The 16,976-nt window shown below is 45.2% G+C and overlaps 2 protein-coding genes across 5 annotated transcripts in view; one reads left to right on the top strand and one right to left on the bottom strand.

Moving 5' to 3' along the window:
- SYAP1 (synapse associated protein 1) overlaps nt 1-9,972 on the bottom strand; it is a 35,355-nt gene extending 25,383 nt beyond the window's left edge. The window contains exons 1-3 of the mRNA XM_055338187.1: nt 9,670-9,972; nt 982-1,100; nt 143-209 (exon numbers count right to left, since the gene is read on the bottom strand). Coding sequence (XP_055194162.1) covers nt 143-209; nt 982-1,100; nt 9,670-9,844 — 361 coding nt within the window. The 5' untranslated portion in view covers nt 9,845-9,972. The remainder of the gene's footprint in view (nt 1-142; nt 210-981; nt 1,101-9,669) is intronic.
- Nucleotides 9,973-14,784: 4,812 nt separating this feature from the next.
- Nucleotides 14,785-16,976, top strand: part of CTPS2 (CTP synthase 2) — a 112,184-nt gene continuing 109,992 nt past the window's right edge. Inside the window, exon 1 of one of the 4 annotated variants that reach the window (XM_055338938.1) lies at nt 14,785-14,912. The gene's annotated coding sequence lies outside the window, so the exon portion shown is untranslated. Of the gene's footprint in view, nt 14,913-15,073; nt 15,402-16,179; nt 16,202-16,976 lie in introns of those variants that run through there. The other 3 variants (XM_055338937.1, XM_055338936.1, XM_055338939.1) reach the window with 3 other exon arrangements.

Here is a 16,976-nt window from a genome sequence, read left to right as displayed (position 1 = left end):
GTCTTTGTGCTACTTGAAGGATGGGGCTGTTACTTACACATTTTTGTATTCTCAGAGCCTTACTGTGGTGTCTGGCACATTATTAGGTGCTCAATAAAATCTGGCAGGTAAGTAAGTCATGTACAAAAAACTTACATCATACCTGACTTTTTGGTATGCTGTTCTTCAACAAATTTTTTCTGTTCCTTCTGAAAATCTCCTATAATGGTCTGTTAAAAAATACATAAAGAGTCAAGTTACTTTGAGAAGTTTATTATTAGATAAGAATTACATTTAAGATTTGTGAAGTTGTGAGATATTTTATTAATTTTCTTCAAAAAGGTTAAAAAAGTGATACTTCCTCTTTCCCCAACAAAGAGAAATTCAACATTTAAAAATTTTAAGTATACAAGTCTTTTGTGATGGATTACCTTTTTAAATGCAAAGATAATTGCATTTTGAATTTTTGCTTTATTCCAAAAAACAATAAAAGCCAGGTCAAATCTCATTCTAATGAATGGCACACACACAACAAAGCATCTAAATAACAAGCTCTCTAAAGTTTAATTGATGATCTCCTTAGTTCAAATAATTGTCAACATAAATGAAATTCCCTGGGCCTGCACCCTACCACTGCAGGAAATGTACAAACTTACTTTTTCAAGTCTTAAAAGTATAATTCCTAATGTGTCAGGACTTGAAACACTTAAATGGATGATGCAAAGGCATAAATATTTGCAAACAGTTATAGTTTAAAATTAAACTTAAAATATAAAAAATTTAGTATTACCCAAAAGCATCAGTGTATTTTCGAATATATTAAAACCAAAGTTATTTAAATCATAGCTACTTCTTATACAAAAAGTGAAAAAAAAACACAAGAATCTCAACAATTAATATTTTTACCAGAAATATGATATCCTACTTGGGTTAATAAAGTTCATAAAAAGAAGGGATAATTATATTAGCTGCTAATCAATTTCAAAAGATGTTTAAATGTACCTTATCAATGATGTCATCTATCTTTCCTTCTTCTACTGATTTCTTTATTGTTTGTGCTGTTTCAGCAACTGATTCAGTTATCTTTTTTGTAGCAGCAGTTGCAAAGCTAAATAGATAGTCTGTAAAGAATAAAAGACAGTCTATGCTCCATTCAAGTACAATGATTATTATATTTGTGATTGTTCCCTTAAAGAGCTCGCATGGGAATCTTAAACCATAGGGCATGATTCTTGCTAACTAGGACTTGAAACACACTCCACTCTCTGGACTGGCCATCCATAGCGTTAGCATACTCCCACCCCTTTTCTCTCATTTTAATTTATCTCAATAGATAATTTCCCTTCTAACTTCACAAATAAGATGAAGGCTCCCTTTCACTTTCCTCCCTTTCTAGACCTTTAATATCCTATTTTATTTTGTTCTTCCCTCTTGTTCAAAGAAAACATGTCCTTCCTTTCCTAGATTAAGCCATCCCATAATAAATCTGGGGGAATTTTTAATAAATAGAAATCCTTCTTAAAAAATAAAAAAATAAATCTTTCTTAACTAATATGAGCAAATATATAGAATAAAATTAAAACCGGAACACACAAACTTTCACCTTTACAAAAGCACAATATTAACTTTCCTTAAGACTTGAAAAGACCTAAGTATCAAGGCTCTATTGCAACTATAACAAAGGCTTGTATGTAGACAAATATCATTTCAAAGTCCACACTGTATACAATGTAGGCTGCAAGAAGCAACCTCAGGCAGGTTGTGAAGCTAGACTTGCTGGGGGGATTCTCCTGGGCAACTGGCCTTTCAACCTCATCTAGTGGGAAATACTAAATTAGGGCAGTCTTGCCTCTGCTACTTGCACCTGCTGAGGGCAGGTAGGCGGACTCTCATAACACTCAGGCAGGGGGAAAACCCAGGTAAGAGTGGTAAAGGGAGCTTGGCACACCAGATTAAATCCTCACTAGTGGCTAGTATCTGTTCCAGGGAATCCGGCAACTTGTACTGCTATCTGGGAGCAACAGTACTATCTCCCAATCTGAATGACTTCTCTTCCACTTTCTGTAGCCTTTACCATAAACAGTCTACTTTCCCTCATTGTGTCTGGTGGTGTTCACCTGTCAGTGATGTCAACACTCCATTGTGACCAAACCACAGGACTCTACTTGGCTCTAGTCTCATTCTTGCCATTCTTCTCCCTCCTATCCTACATTCATATGACCTCAAGAAATTCTCAAGTATCTCTAAGTAGGTCTCAGATACATTATTCCTTGATTTTAAACACTTGTATCTGCCCGCCCTTTATCTGGCTAACTCTACATATACTGTGGGTCTCCGCTTACATAGCACTTCTCAGAAAAAGTTCTCTGGCTCCTCAACTGGAGTGGGAGCTCCTGAGATGTGTTCCCTCAGCACCTGTGTTGCCAGACCAACAAAATTCATGGGACTATTGATTACTTGGCTCTGTCCTCTCTGTTAGACTGAAGGCCCACCCTAAGTCCCACTGAGGCGGGGACCAAGGCTGTCTGATTCACCACAGTATCCCCAATGAATGACCAATCAGTACTTGCTAAATGACAGAGGAGCAACACAGTAATTGCTGAGTTTTAGGGAGGTCCTTCATTTCTTTTTGGTTATGACTCATCTATTTTCAGAGTGGTACAATAAATTGGGTAGACAGCCAGGTTCTTTTGTAAAAATATTCTTTGCAGATAGTCAAAGAAATCTAAAGTTCTGGGCAGCCTGGGTGACTCAGCGGTTTAGCGCCACCTTCAGCCCAGGGCGTGATCCTGGAGACCGGGGATCGAGTCCTGAGTCCGGCTCCCTGCATGGAGCCTGCTTCTCCCTCAGCCTGTGTCTCTGCCTCTCTCTTTCTGTGTGTGTGTCTCTCAAGAATAAATAAATAAAATCTTTAAAAAAAAGAAATCTAAAGTTCTAAAAGAGTAGGGTTCCTTTTAAGATTTTCTCAGGAAAATATTTTAATTAGAATCATTTTTATTTTAAGGAGGACTGTCATTTAAAAACTGGTATTTTGGGGATCCCTGGGTGGCGCAGTGGTTTGGTGCCTGCCTTTGGCCCAGGGCGCGATCCTGGAGACCCGGGATCGAGTCCCACGTCGGGCTCCCGGTGCATGGAGCCTGCTTCTCCCTCTGCCTGCGTCTCTGTCTCTGTCTCTCTCTCTCTCTGTGACTATCATAAATAATAAATAAATTAATTAAAAAAATATTAAAAAAATAAATAAAAACTGGTATTTTAGGGACCCCCGGGTGGCTCAGTGGTTGAGCATCTGACTTCGGCTCAGGTCGTGATCCAGGGATCCTGGGATCGAGTCCTTCCTCAGGCTCACCACAGGAAGTCTGCTTCTCCCTCTGCCTGTGTCTCTGCCTCTCTCTGTGTCTCTCATGAATAAATAAATAAATAAAATCTTTAAAAAAATAAATAAAAACTGGCATTTTAGGGTTGCCTGGCTTAGTCAGAAGAGCTTGTGACTGTGAATCTCGGGGTCGTGAGCTTGAGCCCTACATTGGGTGTAGAGATTACTTGAATAAATAAGTAAACTTAAAAAAAAAAACCCTGGTATTTTGGCATAATAATCTCAATTCTCAGATTTTAATGGGTCCAAGAGTGGAGTGCATTGAACACAGAGAACATTGCAGAAACTATAGTTCTCGTCCTCAAGGAATGTCTATTTCTAAACAAGCCACTAAGAGGCTCAAAGAAAACAGCAGCAAGAATAATCATTAAACAGAGGCACTCAGAGAAAAGGAGGGAGAAGGTCTCCCAAGAGTAATTAGAGAGTGGCCTGGATTCCAAAGTCAGAGGAAGTGGGGCGTGGGAAAATCTGCCAGGAGATTTTCAGGTAAGAAGCTCATACAGATGAAAAGTGGCTTATTAATTTTGCAAATTAATATACTGGAAGACACCAATTTAAAGATAGTTTTCATTAAGTTGTTAGAAAAAATTGAGACTAAGAGTTAACAGGAAGTAACAGGAGTACAAAGTCCACTTCAGGAATGCAGGCACAAAGAGAAAGTCTGAATTAAAGCAGCAACCAAAGAAGAAAAGACTGAGTAAAATGCCTCTCAGTGAGTATGACTATGCAACCTTATGGAAGGAGAGGGCAAACTGCTAACAGTGAAAGTAGTCATTTTAGTCTCACAATCATCCTGGGAAGAATAGGTATAATCTGCCCAGTTTATAGCTAGGTTGGCTGAAGCTCACACAGACTGAATGATTTGCCCGTTAAGATAGCGGCCAACTCTGCTGACTGCCTAGCCAATGCCTAATCCCTTCCTCCTTGCCAAAGCAACCCCAGTTTTGGTGGGTGCTCATCAAACCTAGGGGTGGTCTTGGGGACTTCTCATTTTATGCCTCTGTTGGATTTTCTGTAATTTGCAAATGACGTCACAATAAAGGCAACCGTACAGGAAACTCAAACACAGGCTATCTGCTTTTTTTTTTTTTTTTTTTAAGGTTTTATGTATGGGGATCCCTGGGTGGCTCAGCGGTTTGGCGCCTGCCTTTGGCCCAGGGCGCGATCCTGGAGACGCGGGATCGAGTCCCACATCAGGCTCCCGGTGCATGGAGCCTGCTTCTCCCTCTGCCTGTGTCTCTGCCTCTCTATCATAAATAAATAAATAAATAAATAAATAAATAAATAAATAAATAAATAAATAAATAAATAAATAAAATCTTTAAAAAAAGGTTTCATTTATTCATGAGAGACACACACACACACAGAGGGGGAGGGGGAGAGAGAGAGAGAGAGAGGCAGAGACTCCTGGGACTCCAGGATCGCGCCCTGGGCCAAAGGCAGGTGCCAAATCGCTGAGCCATCTGGGCTGCCCAGGCTATCTGCTTCTAACTGGCAAGCTTGTGCCCCAATCCTATATTGCCTCATGTCATATGAACAAGTGACAAGACCTTACAGAACTGAATGGAATGATAAGGATAAAAGAAAGTAGGAAGGAAGGTTCTCAAAAGTCAGAAAAGGGATATATTTGTCAGAGTAAAAGAAGGTAGAGTTTAAGGCTTGCTGCTAGAATACGAAAATAAGGAGCAGACAATGGTTTCTAAAGCTTTGCTTTAGAAAAATCAATATTTTAAAAAAGATTTTATTTATTTATTCATGAGAGACACACACATGGGGCGGGGGCGGGGGGGGGCGGGCAGAGACACAGGCAGAAGGAGAAGCAGGCTCCATGCAGGGAGCCCGATGTGGGACTCAATCCCAGGTCTCCAGGATCACACCCTGGGCTGAAGGCTGTGCCAAACCGCTGAGCCACCCGGGTTGCTCTAGAAATCAATATTCTTAAGGGGCTGGCTAATTTTAAAAAGATGCTATATTTCATACAATTTTAGAATCTTCATGTTGTAAGGGGCTTTAGAGGTTACCTAATTGAATCTCTTACCCAAGTAGCCCTACCTCCAGGAATGGGGAGCACATGACTTCATAGGGTAGCCAATTATTACTGTTATGCTCCTCTAATTCGAAAATCCTTGGGCAGCCCCTGTGGCTCAGCGGTTTAGCGCCGCCTTCAGCCCAGGGTGTGATCCAGGAGAACTGGGATCTAGTCCCATGTCAGGCTCCCTGCATGGAGCCTGCTTCTCCCTCTGCCTGTGTCTCTGCCTCTCTCTGTGTGTCTCTCATGAATAAATAAATAAAATCTTTAATTAAAAAAAAAGAAAATCCTTTCCATTTTCCTTGTCATTTCTACCTCTCTCTGACTTAGATCTGTCCTCTTACATAACATATAATGAGTTTTTGACAAAAAACCCCCAAACTTTCAGAATTTTGAGTAATGCCCCTAAGTTTCTTCTTCAAGCTAAAATCCCAGTTCTTTTTGGTACTGTTCATAAGCTGTGGGATCCAAGCTCTTGACCATTTGCACTGCCCTCCTCCGTGGTAAATCTGTTATTTTACTTTTGTATTGAAGCAGACATATATTTTCCTACATACACACTAACTTTAGTTGTAAACTAAGCAAGTTAGGCACCTCGAACTTGAAATGCACTTTCCTTACAGAAAAAGAAGATGGCCTAATTAATACAGTTCCACTGCAAATACTAGGTGCACTTTTCTAAGGAAAAGAGGAGGTGGCCCTTCCTCCAATTTCTGGGCATGCACTAGCCTTAGAGACAGCTTTGAAAAAGGTATAGCTTGGGACACCTGGGTGGCTCAGTGGTTGAGGGGCTGCCTTTGGCTCAGGTCATGATCCAGGGGTTCTGGGATCAAGTCCCGCATGAGGCTCCCCATGGGGAGCCTGCTTCTCCCTCTGCCTAAGTCTCTGCCACTCTCTGTGTCTCTCATGAATAAATAAATGAAATCTTAAAAAAAAAGGCAAAGTTCATTTTTGGCCACCCTCCCACTTATTTAAACTATGCAAATGACTCTCTTTATTTAACACTCTCAGAGGTATGGGATTGTGTTGTATTTTTTTTTCTCCAAAGAAAGAGTACAGATAAAGCTTCAACAAAAACCAAGCAACCAATGTGTGCTGAATAATAAGTTACTTTAGGGCACAAGGCCTTCAGTGAGATAGGGAGGAGCTCTTCAGTGTGTTCCCTTATAAGATGCTTTCCTTCTGAAGCAGGTGATCCTAGGAGGCCAGAGTTCATCAGGGGGGAGGACTGAGGATGGGAAGGTATTGGTTTTGAGTAAGGGAGTGGAATCTAGGCCTGGGTATCCACCATTTGTAATTGGTGAGTTGCCTAAATTTACAAATAGATCACCATGAACCAGATGTATTTAGGATCCAACCTTGAAGGCAGGCACTCAACAAGTATTTACAAAACAAAGGAGAGTCCAAAGATTTTAAAATGCTAAAGAAATGTATCTATGCAGTGGGAGTCAGACTCAGAGATACTTAATTTCAGTTTTTGAGAGAGGAGTCTTTTTAAAAATAAGATACCCCTTAGGATCAGTATGTTAAAGAATATCTGGGGCAGCCCGGGTGGCTCAGCGGTTTAGCGCTGCCTTCAGCCCAGGGCGTGATCCTGGAGACCCAGGATCGAGTCCGGTGTCGGGCTCCTTGCATGGAGCCTGCTTCTCCCTCTGCCTCTCTTTCTGTGTCTCTCATGAATACATGAATAAAATATTTATTTTTATTTATTTATTCATTCAGAGAGAGCGAGAGAGAGGCAGAGACACAGGCAGAGGGAGAAGCAGGCTCCATGCAGGAAGCCCGATGTGGGACTCAATTCCGGGTCTCCAGGATCACACCCGGGGCTGCAGGCGGTGCTAAACCGCTGCGCCCCCAGGGCTGCCCGAATTAAATCTTTAAAAAAAAAAAAAAGAATATCTGATCCATCTCTCATCTTTCTGAAGGTTTGTGTATAAACTAGAACCTTTACATCTTTTTAAAATCACATAAATTTCAGAACCAAAAGAGTTCTCACTTATTTAGAGACTTTACACTCACAATGTGTATGTGCAAGGAAGTAAGGGCATACTTCCATCTAATCCAAACACTAAAAGAGTCTGGTAAGGAGAGAAAGATGGGAGAATCAAGCTCCAAAGTAGACATACATATTGAAAATACAACTATTTTAAGGGGTGCCTGGGTGGCTCAGTTCAGTGAAGTTCTGCCTGCAGTTCAGGTCATGATCCTAGGGTCCTGGGATGAAGCCTCACATCATCAGGCTCCCTGCTCAGCGGGGAGCCTGTTTCTCCTTCTCCCTCTGCCCCTACACTCATGTTCTCCCTTGCTGTGCTCTCAAACAAATAAATAAATGAATATATCTTTAAAAACATGTTTATATTATAATATTCAAGTCTTTGTTACTAAATACAAATATGATGGGGTGCCTAGTTGGCTCAGCTGGTTAAGTGTCTGACTTTGGCTCGGGTCATAATCATAGGGTCCTGGGATCCAGCCACACATTGGGCTCCCTGCTCAGCAGGGAGTCTGCTTGTGTCTCTCCCTCTCCTTCTCTCCATCTCCTCCTCCTGCTCATTCTCTGTGTCTCAAATAAATAAATAAAATCTTTAAAAAATTTTAAATGTGAGGTTTCAAGTCAATAAAGCCCTGTTTTAAGAATTGACTTCTGTAGTGCCTGGCTGGCTAAGTCAGTAGAGCATGTGACTCTTGATCTCAGGGTTGTGAGTTCAAGGCCTACGTTGGGCACAGAGATTGCTTAAAAAAAAAAAAAGACTTTTGTTAGATTCTTGAAGATGGACGCAAATGGTTGTGTGTGTTTTATGAAATGGAGTAAAGACCCATACCCTGCTTTTCCTAACATGGTCCCACTTGTATTTATCTTGACTATGTACCTAACAGCCTTTCTGCTGTAGTACGATTTATGTCACATCTCTTGAGTACTGCAAGCTCCCTTGTTGTCAATGTTCTACATATAAAACAGTTGTTCCCTCTTTAGAGGTTGTATTGCACAGCAGTTAGCTTTATTTCTCTTGTGCAGTGTTCAGGGGCCTTGAACTGAGATTCTGTACTGCGAAGAGTTGAGATGATGTTTGTTTTCCCTGTGCCCTCCTCAAAGTTTTTGAATGTCAGAGCCTTTTCTATTCAAATATGTATTCGTCCACTCTCAGGTCCTAGACTCCCTTATGCTCTGGCATTTTAGTAGATTCTTAAAAGATGCTTGCTAAATTAAGTATCTACGTTTGCTTCAGTTCTTTCACTTGTAGTGCCATCTATCTACTTTAGGCACCACGTTGTCCAAGATGTTTTCTTTCATTATTTAAGCCCGCCAAGGTCTTCAGAATCAGAATTACCAGAGCTAGGTGTTGATTGTTCAAGTCTGCTACTTTTACTGTCTTCCCTATCTAGACTGTGGCTTGCAGAGTATGGGTTTGAAATTAGACAGACCTAGGTTCCATTTCCACTTCTAGTGCTTACTATCAGTATAATTTCGGGCTGGTAACTTCTGGGCTTGTGTTCCCAAGTCAGTGGGAGGTTTAAAAGAGTGAAGGAGATATCGTTCATCAAACGTATATAGCAGCGGGCTGGCTGGGTTGTTCAGCGGTTGGGCACCTGCCTTCAGCCCAGGGCGTGGTCCTGGAGACCCGGGATCGAATCTGGCGATCGGCTCTCTGCAAGGAGCCTGCTTCTCCGTCAGCCTGTGTCTCTGCCTCTCTCTCTCTCTGTGTGTGTCTCTCATGAATAAATAAGTAAATAGAATGTTTATATAAAAGAAGAAAAAGTCTAGCACCGAAGCTTGAGTCACAGACAATAATGGACAGCTACTTTCCCGGCCTTAAAAAGAATTCCAATACACCGAAGTGTTCCCGGAATGTACTTCAGACAACATACTGTGTCCTAAGGACACAAAGGGGCACTTTTCCACGCAACTTAAGCTCCACGACGTCCCCCGTCCTGGGGGTGATCGATGTGGAGATGAAAGTTGGAGACGTGGCCAAAAAAGATTCCCTGTCAAGGCCGAAGACGTGGAGCCGCAGCGTTTTTCGGAGGCCCTGGCTCCCAAGGTTTAGACACCTCCAGGGTGACCCGTCATCAGCAGCGGCAGGCACGGGATTTGGCCGCTGGATGAAGCCTCGGCCTCGCCCGGCTGCAGATCCACCTGTCCCGTCCCAAGGCGACCGAGTGACACGCACAGCTTGCCCCGCTCCTACCCACCCGACAGCCCCAAGCAGCCGAGCCCGCACCCCCGGGCGTCCAGGGCAGGGAGCGGCTCCCCCCCCCCCCCCGGTCCCAAGAGCCGGAGGAGACTCACTGCCGAGGCCCCTGGCCTGATGAAGCAGTTCCTGGTCCCCCGCTTGCCGCGGCTCCGCGTCCGCGTCGCCGGCCAGCGCCTCACAGCACTCCTCGGGGGCAGCGGCTGCGTCCAGCGGCCCGGCTCCCTCGGCCGGCCGCTCCAAGCCAAGCCAGCTGCTCAGACCCCGGAACATGCCGCCCGCGGGGCCGCTGCCGCGCTCGGGGCCACCGGAGACCCTAGGAGGTCGGCCGCCTCGCGACTCCACGGAGCCCGGCTCCCGGGAGATGCCCGGAAGTGCGACGCGGGAGCCGCCTCTGCACCGCCTCCGGGTCACTGCGGCTGCTCGGCCGCCGCCCGCGCCTGTGTCATTTCCGCCAAAGGTCCCGCCCCCGTCGGCGGCTTCTTTCTGGGACTTTGTGACGTGCGTGGAAAGCGGACAAAGGGTTTTCCCAGCGTCGGCCCCGCCCGCTTCCGTCTCGTCCTCCCCCGGCTTTTCTGCGTGACTGACCCCGACGTATAAACGGCGTCCCTGGCCCAGGTCCCGCTGGCCCGTCGCCTCGGACAGCGAAGGCTCTAGACCCTTTCCGAGCCCCGAGCAGAACTGGCCCAGCGCCTCTACGTCCGACAATTCATGAACTGGAAATACAGAGGACGAAGGAAAGTGGTAAAGCACACGACGTGGTCCGGGCCCTGGAGTCTAAGCTGCGAGAAGCCATGCGGCAAGCGACCCTGTTTCCTCAAATGCACTGCAACGAAGGGAGAAGAGGAACCTATAGATGAGAAATGATTTTTTATTTTATTTATTTATTCACGAGACAGAGACAGACAAAGAGGCACAGACACAGGCAGAGGGAGAAGCAGGCTCCCAGCAGGGAGCCCGACGTGGGACTCGATCCTGGGACCCCAGAGTCACGACCTGAGCCAAAGGGAGCCGCTAAACTGCTCAGACACGCGGGCTGCCCCTATGACAAATGATTTAAGAACCATAACCCATGCCAACCTGTGAATTTTATTTGGATCCTAACTCAGACAAACATGGTGGGGGTAGGGGGACTATAACATTTATAAAAATTGGAAATTTCTCCACACCATAGTTCCTGTAACTAGGGAATGGTTAAATTGAAATTTTAATTGTACTAAAAATACCCATAAACTGTAACATCTCAACCATTTTTAAGTGTGCAGTTCAGTACCATGAAATCCATTCACAATATGCAACCAATCTCCAGAAGTATTTTAAACTTGCAACACGAACTGGACCCATGACACAAGTCCCCATTCTCTCCCCCCACCAGTCCCTGGCACTCAGCATTTTACTTTATGTCTCTATGAGGGTGACTACTCCAGGAACCTCATGTAAGTGTAATCATACCATGTTTGTATTTTTGTGACTGCCTTATTTCACTAGTAGATTTTCTTGAGGTTCATCCATGATGTACGATGCATCAGAATTTTCTTAAAATTCGACCTTTAAAATGTTGTGTTAAAAAAGGCTGAATGACATTCTACTGTGTGTATATACCACTTTTTAAAAATTTTTTTATTTATTTATGATAGTCACACAGAGAGAGAGGCAGAGACATACGCAGAGGGAGAAGCAGGCTCCATGCACCGGGAGCCCAACGTGGGATTCGATCCCGGGTCTCCAGGATCGCGCCCTGGGCCAAAGGCAGGCGCTAAACCGCTGCACCACCTAGGGTTCCCCCACTTTTTGTTTATCCATTTATATGTCTATGGACATACAGATTGTTATTTTTTTTGATTGTGCTAATAGTATCGTGTGTATTTAAAGGAGTTCTGATCTTTTGCATTGTCCTACCAAGATATTTACCAATGAAATGATAGGATATCTGCCATTTGATTCAAATTAAAGGCAGAGGCGAGGCAGAAATGGGTAGGGATATACATAAAACGAGCTTAGCCACAGTTTGACAGTTCTCCAAGCTGGTGGTAATACTTTTATATCTGATACTCTGTACCTTTAACTTTTTCCATAATAACATGCAAACGAAAAAAAAAACTGGTCAAGTGAACAACTACCCCTCCACAGCAGGGAGTGCATACACAGATTTCACAAGCATACTCTTAAGCAATCTATGGGCAAAGGACACCCATTATTCCTCCTCCTCCCACCTACTTCAAGTGTCCTGTAGGAGTATGTGGAGACAGATTTCCCTGCTCTCCAGTTTTGCAGCCTGAGGTATATTCACTATTCAAATCCAGGACTTTAGCTTAATAAGCCCAAACAACTTTATGGAGATATGATTCACATACCGTATAATTAACACATTTAAAGTGTACAGTTCAATGGTTTTTGGTCTATTACACTATTAATTTTTTAAACTGGTAAAATATATAGAACATAAAATTTGCTGTTTTAACTTTTTAAAAAATATTTATTTTATTTTATTTTTTATTTATTCATGATAGACATAGAGAGAGAGAGGCAGAGACACAGGCAGAGGGAGAAGCAGGCTCCATGCCAGGAGCCCGACGCGGGACTTGATCGCGGGACTCCAGGATCGTGCCCTGAACCAAACGCAGGCACTAAACCACTGAGCCACCCAGCGATCCCCTTAACTTTTTTTTAAAAGTACGATCCACACCTAGCTTGAATTCACAACCCTGACATCAAGGCCTGAGCTGACATCAACAGTTGGACACTTAACCGACTGAGGTACTGCTCCCCCCCCCCCATTTTAACTATTTTTAAGTGTACAATTCAGTGGCATCAATAGTTTTTTGAGTCTGGGTATTGATTCAGCCTTGAAAGTCAAGAGACATCTTAGGACCCATGTTTTCTAGGATTTATATCTGTAAGAACCTGAAGTGGTCAGCACTTTACTGAACAGGGATATTTGGTTCAAGTATGATTGGAATGAGCCCAGAATTTTGGGCAGAAGCCTAGAGGAATGAAGGTTCTAACTTCACTATCTAATAGATGAATAGCCTTGACCTGTTATTTGTCCTTTCTGCGCTTCACGTTTCTTTGCCTGTAAAAATATAGCACTGGCATCCAATACACAGAGATGGAGCCCAGCCCATATAGCTCTACTTTTACTTTATCTCCAGGAACTCAATACCACAGCATATTCCCCAGAGAACAGACAATTTCACAATTGTTCTGAAAGGTAGAATTCTTCAAAATAAAAGATCGTAAGAGAGCATGAGCAATCAACTAAATGACAGACTTTTTTATTTTTCATCTCTTTTTTATTCTTATTGCTGTTCTGGTAGTGGGCCATGAATAAACACTTGTTTATTCATGACGATATTCTTGTCCTACCCAAATCAATCTGAATCCTGTTATCAAATTCATTTTTCTGTTCAATTTTTCCCCCATTTTGGATTAATGATACAGTAGTTATCATAATAATCCCCCCCCTTTTTTAAAGATTTTATTTATTTATTCATGAGAGACGCAGAGAGAGAGAGAGAGGCAGAGACATAGGCAGACGGAGAAGCAAGCTCCATGCAGGTAGCCCAGACTCGATCCTGGGACTCAAGAATCACACACTGGGCTGAAGGTGGCACTAAACTGCTAGGCCACCAGGGCTGCCCCCATAATAATCCCTTTGTATTCACAAGATATCTTCCATCCTTTAGCTACATGGATAAATAGAATGAGGATAAGGCCCCACATCCTATGGTGAAGAATCTGGCTTTAGGGACAAATATTTTACATTGATGTCCTGGATTTGCCACTCATATTAACTAATATACCTTTGGTCAGGACACTTCACATCTCTAAGCCTCAGATTCCTCATTATAGAAAGGGGGATCCTAGTAATTGTCCTGGAAGTAAACAGGGAATGAAGTATTGAAATGTGGAAGGAGGGATCCCTGGGTGGCGCAGTGGTTTAGTGCCAGTCTTTGGCCCAGGGCGCGATCCTGGAGACCCGGGATCGAATCCCACGTCGGGCTCCCGGTGCATGGAGCCTGCTTCTCCCTCTGCCTGTGTCTCTGCCTCTCTCTCTCTCTCTGTGACTGTCATAAATTAAAAAAAAAAAAAATTAAAAAAAAAAAAAAAGAAATGTGGAAGGATGGGCAGCCCGGGTGGCTCAGCGGTTTAGCGCCACCTTCAGTCCAGGGCCTGATCCTGGAGAACTGGAATCCCCACGTCAGGCTCCCAGCATGGAGCCTGCTTCTCCCTCTGCCTGTGTCTCTGCCTCATTCTCTCTGTGTCTCTCATGAGTAAATAAATAAAATCTTAAAAAAAAAAAAAAGACATGTGGAAGGAAACCTTACATATGTGACAGGTAAGTATCACCATTGATGTCGGCCCATTTCATGAGTGAAGCTTTCCACAGGATACTCTGGAAGACTTTTTTTGTAACCAACCTTTCCATGCCTCCAGCTTTCAAAGGCCTTTCCTCCTCCTCCTTTTTTTTTTTTTTTTAAGATTTTATTTGAGAGAGTGACAGAGCAGGAGAAGGAGGAGGGGGAGGGGCTTGCAAACTCCTCACTGAGCATGGAGCCTGACCTGCAGGGCTCCATCCTAGGACCCCAAGATCATGACCTGAGCTGAAGTCAGATGCTTAACTGACTGAGGTATCCAGGCGCCCCAAAGGTGTTCTCTGCTTTTCAAAAAAAAAAAATTATTTATTGGCCTTCATGAAGACTTGAGGCTTCCATACGGTTCCTGCTGAGTGAAGCCTTTGTTTATTTTGCCAGAAGTTGACATCACTATCCCTAGCTCCTTCCTGCTTCTTCCATGACACTACTCTGTCATCCTTGGTGGGGAGAAACTCCCCTTTGCTTTGAAACTCAATTTTTGAGGGACTTTAATAAATTTTTTCTTAAGAATTTATTTTTATGGGGATCCCTGGGTGGCGCAGCGGTTTGGCGCCTGCCTTTGGCTCGGGGCGTGATCCTGGAGACCCGGGATCAGGTCCCATGTCGGGCTCCCGGTGCATGGAGCCTGCTTCTCCCTCTGCCTGTGTCTCTGCTTCTCTCTCTCTGTGCCTATCATAAATAAATAAATTAAAAAAAAGAATTTATTTTTATGTAATCTCTACACCCAACATGGGGCTTGAACCTACAACCTGAGATCGAGTTGAAGGCTCCACCCACTGAGCCAGCCCTGCGCCTGAAGAAACTTTACTGATTTCGATAGACTTGTAGACCTGCCTCCAGACTGTGAACCCCTCAAAAGCAGGAATCGAGTTTTATTTGCATCTTCTTCTTAGCGTGTTTCCAGTTCCCGGAGCGCAGTAAGGGATCCAGAAACGTGTGTGGACGGTGTGAAGCTGTTCACACTGGTGAGAACTGGACGGGAGGCCCGCAGTAAGAGGATCTCCCTGCCGAGAGGCAGGGGCTCTCCGGGGACGTGGCGTTCCCCCGCTCCCCAGAAGTGCCTTTGCTAAGTGAGCCACGGAGGGGAGGAGCAGTCCTCGGGCTGAGGAGGCCTGGGGCCAAGTGCATCCAGGGCGGAGGGTGGCGGGAAGCTGTCTGTGCCTGAGGAGTCACTTTTTAGGCGCTTGGTCTGGAGCATTACACAAACGCGGGTGCAAACCCCAAGCTCACCAGCGTGAGTCAGCGGGGCCCGCAGCAGCAGGAAAGGGAAAGGTGGGCGAGGAGGGCGCCGCGCACCCCGAGGCCCGCGCGGGCAGCGGGAAGGACTCGGTGGCGACAAGGGACACCCCTAGCGGCGGCCCCTTCCCCAGCCCTACAGGTGAGCGCGGGCCCGCCACGGGGCGGAGCGCGCCGTCCCCACCGGCCACTCTCCCGGCGCCACCACCACCGCGCAGGTAACCCCCCGCCCGGACCTTCCCCGCGCCCCCAGGGCCTCCGCGCCCCCAGTCCGGGCGCGCACGTGGGGCCGGGCGCCTTTGTCCCCTCGCCGATGGCGCCGGCGCCGAGTCGGAGAGGGGCCGGCCCCCCGTGCGTCCCCGCACCCGGCGCACGCAAGCCGCGGGCGGACGGCGGACGGGCGGGGACCGGGGCCGCCCTGCCCGCGCCCGCTGCCGTCGGAGCCCGCCCTGCGGCGGCCCACAGTCCGGGCTCCCGAGCGTCGCGTTCTCGGGGTGCGCTTCTCTCCGCACGGGGCTCGGGAGGGGGCGCAAGGGCCGGCTGCACCCCGGGCCCCACTCCTCCCTGGCCTCGGGAGCCCCGAGAGCCCCGAGATGGCGTTGGCGGAAGTGAAGCCCCGCGCGGAGTGAAATGGCCTTTCTGTCCCCTCCCCCGCCCAGTGCAGTCGCTGAACAACGACCCTGGCGTTTCCCCCGGAATAGCTGCTTAGGGCGCGCTGTGGCTAAGGACGCTGCTGCAACTAAATAGCTTTCTTTGGGCAACAGTATTTACAGATTTGATGTGTAATTTACAGACAACAAAATGCCCCCATTTTAAGGGTGCAGATCGGGGATTTGACAAATTACACTCCCGCGTAACCACTGCCCCAGCGTTGAAATAGATCCTTTCGTTTGCATCACCCCAGGAAGTTCCCTCATGCCCCTCTCCGGTCTGCCCCCAAACCACCCCTCCCCCTTGCCTGCTTTCTATCACAGCTTAGTTTTGCCTGCTTTAGAACTTAAGACAATGGGATCATTCAGTAAGTACCCTTGTTTTTGACTAATATTACTTCCTAAATGGCCATCGTTGAGAAGGTGTTTCTTGGTGCTTCTCATGTTTTCAGTTGCTCTTGGGCCTGCACTGTCCAGTCTGGTAGCCACTGGCCACATGTGGCTCCTGAGCCTTCGAAATGTCGTGAGTGTGAATTGAGATGTGCTGAGAGTAGACACACAGGATTCTGATGACCTAGTACAAAAAGGGGGGGTGGAGGGGATGTAAAAATACCTCACTAATGAATTCCTCTGTTGATCGTGTCTTAAAATGATAGTATTTTGGATACATTGGGCTAAATAAGATATTATTAAAATTAACTTCCTCTGTTTCTTTTTACTTTTTTTAATATGGCTACTAGAAAATTTAAAATTATACAGGTGGTTCCTGTAATGTTTTTTTTGGACAGCAGACAGAAGCAGCTATACACCCTCCTGTGTTGCAATAAGCGTAAATGAAAAACTTCAGTCTTTACCGAATTTTGGAAAAGCAACTCAAGGAAGTAGCCTGAAACTAGCCTGCTTTTTCCTGCAGTTTTGAAACTTGCTTCAAACTTAACTTGTTTGCTTACAGGAGACCGAAAGAAGTAAACGTCTCCTTGGTATTAAGTTACATTTTGAAGGACCTTATAAATTATCTGATGTGTTTAAAAAGGCATCTTGTGCTTTTGAAAATAAAGTAGTAATTGCCTACAGCCCAACGACCTAAGTATTAAAATTTAGCTTTTTGATGGACTTTTGATCAGTTTTTTTAATGACAAATTT

The sequence above is a fragment of the Nyctereutes procyonoides genome, unplaced genomic scaffold (assembly GCF_905146905.1).
Source record: "Nyctereutes procyonoides isolate TBG_1078 unplaced genomic scaffold, NYPRO_anot_genome, whole genome shotgun sequence".
In the NCBI taxonomy this organism is placed as follows: domain Eukaryota; kingdom Metazoa; phylum Chordata; class Mammalia; order Carnivora; family Canidae; genus Nyctereutes; species Nyctereutes procyonoides.
The sequence above is the reverse complement of the archived record's forward strand: the minus strand, read 5'-3'. Positions and strand labels throughout refer to the sequence as shown.